Genomic DNA, 13,246 nt, shown 5'->3' with positions numbered 1-13,246 from the left:
AAGTAGCCGAGCCAAAACGGAGGAGTTTTGTTTAGAGTAGCTAGCATAGTTAGGGTTAGGTTTTGTCTATTGTCTATTTTGTTTTGTAAACTCCCCCTATTTGTTTTAATCACTCCAAATAAACCTTTATGTTTTATGAGCTGGGAGTCTGAATGAATCTCTGGGCAGTAGAGACTGTTCATGTGCCCTCCTCGTCTCTCCTAAGCTGAGCCCGTTAGCCTGGGGAAACAAAGGGGACTCAGGATATGGGAGCACGCTACCTGATTAACGTTGAGTCCCCAGCATAAACTGAGGTCCCGAGTCGGGGGGGCCTACATTGCTCAGAAATATAGAGAGCAAGTTTATGATAAGGGGGAAGGCACAAGCCCCTTCTCCCCCTGTACACTGATCCTGACCAGAATTGGGCCCCTGCAGCACTGTTAAAAGAAACTCCCCAGTGGGTGCTCACGGTTTCAAAACAGTATTGCATCTCCAAGGACACAGACTCTTCTAGTTTGGCCCACAGGTGACCTGGATTCCAATTCCTTTGCAGCCAGACAGCTCACTGGAAGATCTTGGCTCAGCCACTCTCCCAGTCTACTCTACCCTGAAGGGTTGTTGTGAGATTAAGGGGGAGCATGAACAATGCATGCTTCCCTGAGCTAAACTAAAAGGTTGATATAGAATCAGAACTATTATTCCACCGGCAACAAGAACATCCTTTTTCTGCTTTAAGACAATGGGTGCTTTGAGGCTGCACAGGTAAAGATATTGTTTGTGAGGTAGTTAATTACCTTTCCTTTTATGAAGCTCTCAAGTTTCTCCCAATATTCATCCATAGCACCTGATGAAGTGGGCTGTAGTCCACAAAAAATTATACTGGAATAAAACTTTGTTAAATCTTTTAAGGTGTCACAAAATGCCTGTTTATTTTTGCCACAAATTACTAACCTGGCTACCTCTCTGGAACATGCAAATGTTTCTGTCCTGACACATCCTAGGCTGAGTCTTGAAGCACTATGTATAGTCAGTCAGGGACTGTCCCACTGCACCATCGGAAAACAAGACTTAAAAAATCTGATTAGACTGATCCACTTTGGGGACCTCTGATGAGTTCTCTTTGAAATGTCCCTCCTTGTGTTTGTTGAGGGCTGCCTTTGTTTTGTAATCTTTGCCGCATTGAGTACATTTAAATGGTTTCTCTCCTGTGTGGGTTCTCAGGTGATTCTTAAGAATGCTGCTGGTGGTGACTCTTTTGCCACAAAAAGGACAGCTAAAAGGTTTCTTGTGGACATTCTGGTGTTTATCAAGGCTTGACTTGGACTTGAAATATTTCCCACATTCGGTGCACGGATAGGGACGGAGGTCTGTATGAGTTAGCTGATGCCTGATGAGGTTTTTGGTTTCGCGGAATCTCTTCCCACACTTCTGGCATTGATACGGCCTCTCCGATGTGTGGGTTCTCTCATGTCTTTTGAGGGAATATCTGTCTCTGCAAGATTTCCCACAGTGAGAACATACATACTGTCGTTTGCCCATTGTGACACCTTGGAGGCCAGAGCGGGTTGAGCTGCCCTTGCAGGGTTGGTCACTGTTTAATCCCGGAATGGAATTGACTCCAACGTGGATGTTCTGATGTTTAGTAAGGGTCAAACTAGCTGTGAAGCCTTCCCTCTTCTCAGACAATTTTGGGAGGCTATCTCCCGTACAGGCTCCCTGTTGCCTAGGGGAGACCAAACTGTAAGTCCCTTCATGGACATTTCCTTCTGCATGGCTACCTTGTTCTTTAGTGACCACTGAGTGACCCCTGGGGGTTTCAGCACCATCTAAACCTTTCATGGAATGTTCTTTTAATTGGGTGTTCTGTTGCTTAGTGAGAATGTCACTGTCAACTCTCTTGGAGAATTCAGAAGGAGATTCTTTCACGTCTAATCCTTTAGAGGGATTTTCTTCCCTGTGGACGCTCTGGCCTTTAGCAGGCAGGGAGCCACCCACACCCTTGGAACATTGAGCAGGGGTTTCTTCCCCATGGTGCCCAGAGAGAGTTGAACTCTCGGACCAGTTATTGGAGTTTTCATCTGTGTCGCTAGCCTGGTCTTTTGCCAGGGCCGAGGCATCAATTAGACCTTTCCTGCTGCTGGAAGAACGCCTTAGACTTCCATTCAAATGTCCATCCTGATGTCTACAGAAGGAATATTTGGTTCCAAAGGCTTTCCCACAAACAGAGCACTGGTAGGATCTCGTCTCCATGTGGATGCGCTTGTGTCGGCTGAGGGAATGTTTGGTCCTGAAGACTTTATAGCAGAAAAGGCATTTCTGGGCCTGTCCTTCCATATGGGTTTCCTGGTGTTGAGTGAGAGAATACCTGTAGGCGAAGGCTTTCCCACAGACACCACACTGATAGGGCCTGCCCATCACGTGCAGTTGCAGATGCCTCGAGAGGGATGTTTTGGTGGTGAACCCTTTCCCACAGTAAGAACAGTTATGCAGACAGGTTTTTCCTTCTGTGTGGGTTGCTTCATGATGGAGTAGAGTATATCTGTAGGTGAAGGTTTTCCCACAGATGGTGCATTTATAGGGTCTGCTGTCTGCATGGATGCGCTGATGCCTGTTGAGATTATATTGGCTTGCATAGGTTTTCCCGCAGCTACAGCACTGATAGGGATTTTCTTTCATCTGCCCTTCCTGTTGGCCAGCATGGGGTAGCTTTCTTTCCTCAACCGTTTCCGGACCATCAGCACTGCCAGATGTTTCTTCTTTAATGTGCATGCTCCGATGATTAGCAAAACATTGACTGTCCCTGAAGAACTTCCCACAGTCAGGACATGTGTGGAGAGTTTCTTCCATTTCAACCTTTGGCTGGGTTAAACCGGCCCCAAGGGGTTTTCTACCAGCAGACTCTGCACTGCACTGCATTTCTACGTGGCTTTCATTTTTTTGTGTTCCTCCCTTCAAGTTGTCCCCTTTGTCAGGCTGTTGACATTGTTGCTCCTTCATGTGGGTTCTCTGATGATTCACAAAACATTGTTCGGTCTTAAAACACTCTCCACAATCAGGGCATGTGTGGACATATTCTTCTGTGTCACTGCCCTCCTGGTCCAAGTATTTGTGAAGTTTCTGGGTTTTGTGGATGCGCGAATGATTGGCCAGTCTTCTGCTATCTGCAAAAGTCATCTCACAATCTGGGCACTTATAAGGACCTTTCTTTGCGTGCAGCGTCTGATGTCTGATTAGGGACAATTTCTCCTGATAGCATTTCCCACAGTCCAGACACTGATGGAAACTTTCTCCCCCATGGATCATTGCCCGGTGCATAGTGAGATCTCCCTCTCTTAGAAAGGCTTTTCCACAGTCAGGGCAATTGGAGAGATGGGCTCCTGAGTGGGCTGTCATCAGATGTTTGATGAGATTGTCACATGCAGGACACTGGTATGTTGCTTCACCAGAGTGACTCCTCTGATGCTGGGTGAAAGAGGTGCTCGTCATGAAGCTTTCCCCACACTCAGGGCATTCATAGGGTTCCCTCCCCAAACGGGAAGTTCTCATGTGTCTCCTGGCACGTGTTCCACGGTTTGATTTTTCTAGGAAGGTTTTCCTACGGGGGGGCCATTCGTAGGGTTTTGCTGTATCATGGATTGTTGCTAAATGCCTCTTAAGCGATGATTTCCTATTGAAGCTGTTCCCACACTGAGGGCACACAAACAGATCCTTCCCTGGATCTGCACCCCGTTTCCCCTTTCTGCTCTTAACGAGTCCTCGGTCTTTTTCTCTGGTCCAACAGAGCGGCATCCTCATACTGCCCTGCGGCTGTCCCAGCCGCTCGCTCTGCCAAGGCTCACAGCCTTCTTGCTTCACCTCACATCTACCCAGCAAAGCCGCCCGGGGCTTGGTTATCCTGAGACATTCCTGTTTAACATTCTTCTCCTCTTCTTTCTCACTCGAGGATTCATTATCTGCCGGCATAAGGACAGAAAGAAATCAGTCTCCCTGAGCAGGCTTGGAAAGGGTGCAGAAGACCTCAATAAAGGGCTCAGCCACAAAAATGGACAGCATATGAGCACTGGCCACCTCACACCACAGGTTCCGCCCCACCCCAAGCCCATGCCTGAATAAAAACCTTAACTTTTCCATTCACTATGTGTACAAATGTTTCAGCTTCACCCAGCTTTTACAGGTGATAACTTATTCACTCATACTTTTTATGTTCTCTGTACTATCCCATTGAGTCCGCTTAAAGTATCCCATGTTATATTTTTGTCAGTAGACCTTTACATTAAGCCTACCCTGCCTATCTATCAACAGTTGACAGAGGCTTTCAGCCACTCTGAACTGAGCAATTGCTTTTTGATTGGTTCCTGTTTTACACTGCTCTTGCCTTGTAACATCCCCCTACCACCCGCTTTTACTGTCAACGGAACTCAAGAGTATAAATTCGTTTTCAACAGAGACTCCATATGCATCTGATGAAGTGAACTCTGGGTCACAAAAACCTGTATTGGAATAAATGTTGTTCATCTCCAAGGTGCTGCTGTTTAACCCCGGGCAAGCAGCTGCCATACAGATGCACTGCACGTGTGCGTTAACTAGGGTAGCCAATTGCACAGAGAAAAAAATGCCCTGGATATTTAATAGTGGCTTAATGGGATGTTATTTACCTCCATACCGTGAAAAGCTTCAACCACCCACTTCCACACATAAAGCATCTTTTACAGGGATAGGCTATTTTTCTGAAGGCCTCTTGACAACTCCCCTAATTCACTGCACATCACTTCCCCCACACACACACCTCATCATGACCTGGGAAGATGTTCTGTAGGGCCCTGAAGACACAATTGTGCAGGAAGCTACCAGCAAATGCATCTCCTACAAGGATGTCAGTCCTCCTGACCTGAACTGGATGAATCCGAACTGGGCACACTGATGGGGCTCCGGTAGGAATTCCACCACGTCCCTGGCTCTGACCATCCAGTCTGCTGCAGTTTAACTGGATTTTCCTCGGTGTCTTCATTAGAATTCTGGACTTCTGGGGTCCAGGCCTCTTGGCCTTGCTCGAGACGGGCCAGCAGTTCAGATTTTTGGAGTGGAAATCCTGGTTGGAGTTGAAGGGGAGGGGCTGAAAGGGAAGGGGGAAAAGTGAACGAGTAATTAATCCACTCCTCTGTGTAAAAAAAAGAAGAAAAAAAATTAAATAAAATAGGAAGCAGTTCTACCAGCCAGTCAGTATTCTCTTTTCCCTCCTTCGTGAAGGAAACTGTGCAAGTAGTCACCCACTATATCCAGGCACCCCTAAATACTAGGATCTCCCCCCTTCAAAACAGCATACAATTTGTTAAAACTAACATACTATTAAAACCCCAGCCAGAGCATTAAAAAGCAACTTGAAATATATTGCAGCTTTAAATGATTCTTACAGAATGGCCCTGTGAGGCAAAGCACCTTTGGCCTCCTCTTAAAGGGTTAAGATGAACAGTAACTGGCCTGCTCTATTCTGCAGGCGTTGTTAATTGGTCCCATGGCCTACACAGTTCTTATCATCTCCAAGGCCACAGCAAATTAGCTTCTCATGAGAACCTCCCTGTCTGCATGATAGGAAGGGAAGGACTGGGGGTGATGAGGTAATTTTCTAGAGGCTTCTTCTGAGAGCATGTTCTGATTGGATGCCATCCTCACCTGATACTGCTGGGCCAAAAACTATAACTAAGCTAAGGCCCTGGTGAAAAAAGCTAGCTGAGATTCTGATGGACTAACGGTCTCAACTATGACCTGCTTGAATTGCAATTGCTAGCAGCGTAGAGAATGCTGGAGCTTTGGCCTTTGACTCCTGAAATTAAGGACTGTGCCATCTAATGCCAGTCCTAAAAGTGTTAGGCAGTTAAGCTAGCCTTGTTTTCTTGCTGAATGATTTTAGAGTAATGTGTTGCCTATAGAATAAATTCTTGTATTGAAAGGAACTGAAATAAACTTTATAAAACTTATTTTACAAACTAAACAGTGGTCTGGTTACTTGTCTACAATTGCCCTGGGGACCCACAGGGTTCAGGCCTTGGGCTCTGTCATGATCTGGGCTGTGCCACCAGAGGCCTACTAGGCCCAGGGAGCCTGGCTAGCAGTAGGTGAGGCTGGGCCTACAACTCCCAGAACCCCCGAGAGGTTTTGGAGCCAAAATTGACCAATAGGAAAAGAGGAGGGCTTGGAATAAAAGATCTGGTGCAGCAGGAAAAGCTGTTCTTCTTCCCAGGGAACAGGGCCAGGAGAGGCTGCTGTGGAGAAGTGACCCTCATCCTGAGGGAAGGGTGAGCAGTCTAGCGCCACTTGGAATAGTGAGCTAAGGACAGTATATATTTAGACACGTTAGGGCATTTGATTTCTTTTCACCCACTTACTGTTATTATTCTACACCTTGTTTGTTTGACCTCTAACAAAATAAACTATTTTCATTGTTCACTCTGCCTGGTCCTCACACCTATTATTCAGCCAAACGGGAGGTCAAAAGGTCTTGGGAGGGTGCTCTGGGCCTTCTCAAGGGATCCTAAATCCAGAGTGGTGGCAGCATCAGGTGATACCCCACCTGAGCCGTGACAGGCTCTTTGACAGGCCCTCAGGAGAGGAGCACACCATGAACACAGTTTAAAGAGATCATCTAACTCAGATTCTGAACTCTGTGATTTGGTTATGCCTATTAAGCAAATTTGCACTGAAGCATCAACATGTAACTGATTATACCGAGCTATTAAAATCTTTTGATCTATTTAAAAGGTAGCCGTAACTAAACTAGCATATGATTTTTAAAAGATTAACTATTTTTAATAGAAAATGCTAGAAAAGCCATCTTAGAAGTAGTATTCACTAAAAGCTAGTCTTGTGTAAGTTTGCTGAGGTCAGCACATAGCAGCTTTGTGAGAGGGAAATAAAGTATATAAAGATTTTAACAAAAATTAAACAGTTTTTGCAGTATTGCGAGGACAGCCAGTTTGGTGTAGTAACTGGACTAGGATCCAGCAGACCCAAGTTCAAATACCCCCTCTGCCACAGAACTCTGTGACACGGAGGCAGGCAATGACAAACCACCTCTGAACATCTCTCGCCTTGAAAACCCTGCAGAGTTGCCGTAAGTCAGCCGTGACTTGACGGCACTTCCCCCCACTGCCACCTCAGTGCTGCAGCCCTAATCCAAATAAAGGGCAAATAGCTGCTTTTTAATTCTAAAAAAACACATCTGGAGGGCCAATCATAAATGCCTGTCCCCAGTGGTGGGCCAAGTTTATTGCAAGTGACTTGCTCCATTAGTTTCACTCAGATGGAATCGCAACTAATGAATCTGACGGGGAGCATCTAGGGCAGTGGTGGCGAACCTATGGCACGGGTGCCAGAGGTGGCACTCAGAGCCCTCTCTTTGGCCCCGCGTGCCATCGCCCCAGCCAGGCCCAGACCATCATTAAAGTGTCGAATTCTCTGCCAAATAATTTTAAGTAAATGAAAGCATTTGGGATTGCTTTCCTTACTTTGTTTGGATCATCTTAAATTAATGTATGGGTTGTTTTTTCTAAAGTAAAACCTCAGTATTCACGTTAAACTGCCGTGTTGGCACTTTGCGATAAATAAGTGGGTTTTGGGTCGCAGTTTGGGCACTCGGTCTCTAAAAGGTTCGCCATCACTGATCTAGGGTCCTCAACAACCTGAGCTTCATCTGTTGTGATGCCTACCTGGTGGAACAGCCTGTCAGGAAGCCCCCTCACACACACACTTTTATCATGCCATAGAACACGTAAAACAACTGATCAGGAGGGAACTTGAACGAAGGAACAGGATTGCAGTAAAATGGAATTGTTCAGGACTGTATAGTTTGAGTCCAGTGGCACCTTTAAGAACAGCAAAGTTTAATTTGGGGTATAAACTTTCACACATGAAAGTGTATACCCAAAATTAAACTTTGATGGTCCTAAAGATGCCACAGTACTCAAACTTTGTTCATTCTGTAACACAGTTTTACTGCATTGTTTGATGTACTGCACTACTTTCTTGCATTTTTTAAAACTGTAATTTGCCTTGCGCCTTGGCGAGAAAGGTGGACTAGCAATGAAGTAGACAAACGCTTGTGAGACCAGCAAAATTGCCACAGGGAGAGCCTCTCTTGACATGAGAAAGTTTCAGTTGTTCGTTACAAAGCCCTGTCAAGAAAACACAACTGCTCTCCACCATTCTCCTGTTGCATGAGTGCCACTTATGGGGTTGCCAGCTTCTGGACTGGCCCCTCTATAGTTGTCCCTTTAATATCAGCTGATCTGCAGCAAATACCAAGTGATGTGAGTTAATTCCATCCCAGAAAGAGCTTCAGCAGCTCATTTCCACACATTAGACCTCTGTTAAAAGGGACAGGAGACTTTTCTCCAAGTGTGTTAGCAACTCTGGTCCCACACGGCCTGTGCCGCAGATCAAATAAATACTGGATAGGGCTGCCAAGCCGCGGCAGGGGATCCATACGTCTTCACAGGATCCCTGCCGCGGGGGACAGCGATACGCGTTGCACCGCCATCGCCAGGATGTGACGCTACGTGTCGCTCTGGCAACGGGGCTGTTTGGAGTCCCGTTGCCAGAGCGACGCGTAGCGTCACATCCTGGCGACGGCGGTGCAACACGTACACGTATCGCTGTCCCCCGCGGCAGGGATCCTGTGAAGACGCACAGATCCCCCGCCGCGGCTTGGCAGCCCTAATACTGGAAGCTACTGCTAGACTACAATTTGGAACACATGAAGGCAGCTTTGTGTGTTCCCAACCAGCCTGGAAACAACTGTTAGCAAAACACATAGGCTGTAATCTTAATTGGGCACAGTCGTGGCAGACAGTTATGTTCCGCCTGGACTTTTAAATTGTTCCTTTGCTGTTGTTTGGGCAATTTCAAGGTTGTGTGATGTTTCTGATTTTTAAAAGGCTGCAGGGTACTTCTTTGGGCAGGATCTAAGACTGTATCCTGCTTTTGCCCTACAGTTTGGTGAAGTGGTTAGGAGCGTGGACTCTAATCTGGGAGAACTGGGTTTGATTCCCCACTCCTCCACATGCAGCTGCTGGCATGACCTTGGATCAGTCACAAATTCTTTCAAAGCTGTTCTCTCAATGACAGTTCTCAAGAGAGCTCTCTCAGCCCCACCTGCCTCGCAGGGTGTCTGCTGTGGGGAGGGGGAGGGGAAAGGGATTGTAAGCCGCTCTGAGATTCCTTCAGGTAGTGAAGGGCGGGGTATAAATCCAATTTCTTCTTCTACAGAAATACATGGGATCTGTTCTTACAATTCTTAAATCTGAATATCAACTTGGACAGGACTTGTGCCATTTTAAAATTTGTAATGCTGACCCTAACTGAAGCCAGGTCTGACCACTGGTCCATCTACTCCTGTGTTGTCTGATCTGATTAGCAATGGCTCTTGGACATCTCAATTAGGGATAATTCCCCGCTCCAGGACATGCAAGGGCATTTGTACACGTATGCAATGTATGCACCACAGTCCGTCCGTCTCCCCCCCCCCTTCTGAAAAGTATACACCTCTGGCATTCTGTTGCAATAGTGGTAAAACTAGTGATCTCGCATCCTGTTGCAATAGTGGTAAAACTAGTGATCTTCCAAACGACAAGCAACATCTTTGCCGGAGCAACAAAGCACTCACCTAGCACAAAGCCAGCATGGTATAGTGGTCAGAGTGTTGGGGTAGAACTGGAGAGACTTGTGTTCAAATCCCCATTCACTATAAACTCACTGAGTTACCACAGACTTTAGTCACCCACTCTCTGCCTAACCTGCCCCACAGGATTGTTGCGAGGATAGACAGAAGCCTGTGTGATGTCCATGAACTCCTTAGCGGCTGAGCGAACCAGAAATCAAATTTTCAGCTGTACTTCTTTCTCTCATACATGGAAATAACATTATTGTTACAGAACAGTGCAGGAGGCCATCAAGAGGCATTGCTTATTTATATAATGATATCCTGGCACACAGGACTTTATTTACTGCAACATTTACCTCCTGGCTTCCAGCTCGACAGTCCACAAAGCAACAAACTACAAGGCCACTGGAAAACCACACATTCAAACTACAAAAACAGACACCAAGGAATTCTTGAGAGTTCCCTCTTATCAGTAGGATTTGCCTACCAAGGACAAAACAAGAACACCCTGACACTGAAGAGTTGGATTTTTATACCCCACCCTTCACTCACGAGTAGCTTACAATCTCCTTCTTTCCCTCCCCACAACAGGCATCTTGTGAGGTAGGTGGGGTTGAGAGAGCTCTGAAAGAACTTGTAACTGACCCAAGGTCACCCAGCTGGCTGCATATGGAGTGGGGAATCAAACCCGGTTCTCCAGATTATAGTCCACCGCTCTTAACCAGTACACCAAGCTTGCTCTCACCAAACTGGAGGATCCCTAAAGCTGAGCCTGATCATTTCTGAAGAGTATTAATGCGACCATTTCTTACATTTGAGAAGTAGACAAGAGTGCTATTGCTACCTGTGTGGGTGGGTCAGCACGGCAATGGTATGTTCAATGTCTCCCAGCCACTGTCTGCAGTGCCTAGCTAGGTATGACAGTGGTGCAAAGATGTAATCTAAAGATCTAATGTACATAATGGCCTCATACACACTAGGGCAGCTTTAAGGAGCCCCTCCCTCATGGAAGTTTAAAAAAACAGCATCCACCCCACTGCTGTAATCCAGGAAGCAGCCTTAAGGGCCTCATCATGTCCTTGCAAAGGTCTCTCTGACCTAGCAATGACCTAGCGGTGGCACAGAAAATTGATCCTCTGGTCAACATCTGAACTGAACGGAGTTGCTGTCAGTTCTAGCCCACGCTGGTGTGAGCTACCAGCCTTGTCCCCAGCTCACCGTCCACCCAGCGGTTCGAAAGCTTCGGCAAGTAGATAAAATGGGTACCACTCCTTAGAGAAGGTGGGCACACTAAACCCCCGTAGCGGAGGTGTTAGCCACGAATGGAATGTCCAGCTCATAAGCCTGGAAAAAAGACCTATTCGACATTAAGAAGCCTGTAATGGGCCAATCCGGCCAGGCGGTGGCAGTGCGGCACGACGACTCAAAAAGCAGCCCAGAAAGAACCAACATCATCAGGCCAAGCCGAAGTGCATGCTGTCCAGAACATGTCTGAAGCTTTCAGCTGAACAGAAATCCCCATCAGCTGCTAATGTGTGCGATTTAAAGAATTATATGTTGTCCTCCCTTACCCCTTGTGTGAAACCTGTGTAACTGTAAATCGCTCAGAGCCAGCAGCTCTGCTGGATTGAGCGATCAATAAATCGAAAGGTAAAAAAATTGTTAAAGCCAGATGTTCCCAGGCAACCAGAGGCAGAGCATGACTAAGGCTGGCACGCCAACTAACCTACTACACAAGTATTATCAACAATTGCCTATTATTTGACTGCTACCAAATATCTCATTAAAGCCAAGAATGCTGCTGTGTAGGTGGTTAAGTTCCCTTTATTTTTTTATTTCACTTTGGTATCAGAAAGGGCAGGGCTGCTGGTCCCTCAGCTGTAACTGCAGGCAACTCTGAACAGGAAGCAGTGGTGAAGGGCACTTCCCTGGGACTACTCAGGAGGACTCCATCTTGTTCACAGCAGGAGGGAGGGAATACCCCTTACCTACGATCTGGCTCTCTACTATGAAAGATCCTGTGAGGGACTCGATAAACATTTTGTTTTTAAATAGTAGCCGTTACCTTCCTTTCCCCCCTGTTTTAATTACATTTTTCATTTGTGGTACGCACAGCGACTTGCCTCCTAGCCCTGCATCAGTCAGGAACAAAACATAGCAGCATTTTTTTACATTACAAAAGGATGGCGGTTTAGACTGACCCTTAGGTTCCAAGACACAAGCCAAAGAAGTTGCTCAGTGAATCATTCTCATATAGCCAATGTTATATTATTGAGGCATCTTAAAGGCTAACAAAAATTTCTGCCATAATAAATTTGTTACTTTTTGAGGCACAAGAATATTTGGTTCTTTCGGTAGCAGCAGACTGACATGGAATTTGTCCTTAGCGAACACTGTCACAATAATGTGCTTTATAATTAACATAAATATCAAGAGTTGCTGATGACTGCAGTATCTTTTCTGTTATTAACACTTGACCAGTATCTGACAATATCTGACTGGTCAATTAACCAGTATCTTATTGTTGTCTTTTTTGACTGCTCAAATGCTCAACTCAGGACATCATGATGACAGTCAAGCCCAGGTCACCCACCAGAAATATACTCAGTCACCAGAAATATACTGTTTCAGAATATTGAGGTTCCATTTCTAGTTCCGTTGGTAACCACTGATACACCTACCCAACGTGTAGGATTGCCAACTGATTAACAAGCACCCCCCCTCCATTAGGCCCGGTGCCTGATGCACAAAAAAACAGAAGGTGAAGCTTTTATTGGCACAGGGATCAATGTTATCAGCAGCCACTGTCTGCACATTGAGAAGAAGAGAAGAGATTGGATTTATACCCCACCCTTCACTCAGAGTGCTTTACAATCCCTTTCCCTTCCCATCCCCACAACAGACACCCGGTGAGGTATGTGGAGCTGAGAGAGCTTTGAGAGAACTGACAGAACTATGGCTAGACCAAGGTCATCCAGCAGCTGCAAGTGGAGGAGTGGGGAATCAAACCCGGTTCTCCCAGATTAGAGTCCGCCCACTTAACCACTACACCAAACTGGCTCTCAAGGTTACAGCTACAGGGGCCAGTTGAAAAGCTGGCAAGCCAAACCATCTGACTAGCCGATCACTATGTTTTAAACAAGTGAGAAGATCTTTGACTATGTAGCATTTTATATCCAGTGTGGTCAAGGGTATAAGGATACTGAGTATGAATCTCAGTTAAAAGCCCTTCTTTTCTATAAACTCACTGGGAGAGCTGCTGTTGCTAGTCTCCTATCTCATTCTTCTGTTTTTAGTAGTTGTTTTTTAAAGCAAACACAGACCTATCCTAAAAGGAGCTTGTAAAGACAAGTAAGATAAAGTTTTTAACTACCTTCACTATATGTTCTGCAGAAGCCAGCTTGGGCACTTGCTGCAAAATTGAAAGCATTTCCCCACCACAAATACAGACACGGTATTCTGATGCTTCCCAATCACAAAGGTGTAATAAATAATCCTTAGCATTTGTGTAATGAAATACTCAGGTATTCAAAGCCTTGATGTAATCCTTACAAGAACACTGTAAAGTAGGGCAGGATTATCATCCCGATTGCAGACACCAATGTAAAGCCA

The 13,246-nt window shown here is 45.9% G+C and overlaps 1 protein-coding gene across 1 annotated transcript; it reads right to left on the bottom strand.

The window, feature by feature from the left end:
• Positions 1-920: 920 nt before the first annotated feature.
• LOC107112398 (zinc finger protein 184-like) lies at positions 921-11,674 on the bottom strand. Its single transcript, XM_015413559.1, has 3 exons — positions 11,623-11,674; positions 4,868-5,092; positions 921-3,932 (listed from the first exon to the last, which is right to left on the bottom strand). Exons 1-3 carry the CDS (start codon positions 11,672-11,674, stop codon positions 1,048-1,050), a joined length of 3,162 nt encoding a protein of 1,053 aa, XP_015269045.1. The 3' UTR covers positions 921-1,047.
• Between the last annotated feature and the right edge of the window lie 1,572 nt (positions 11,675-13,246).

The sequence above is a fragment of the Gekko japonicus genome, unplaced genomic scaffold (genome assembly GCF_001447785.1).
Source record: "Gekko japonicus isolate JY-2015 unplaced genomic scaffold, Gekko_japonicus_V1.1 scaffold204, whole genome shotgun sequence".
Taxonomy (NCBI): domain Eukaryota; kingdom Metazoa; phylum Chordata; class Lepidosauria; order Squamata; family Gekkonidae; genus Gekko; species Gekko japonicus.
This window is presented reverse-complemented; position numbering and strand designations above follow the sequence as displayed.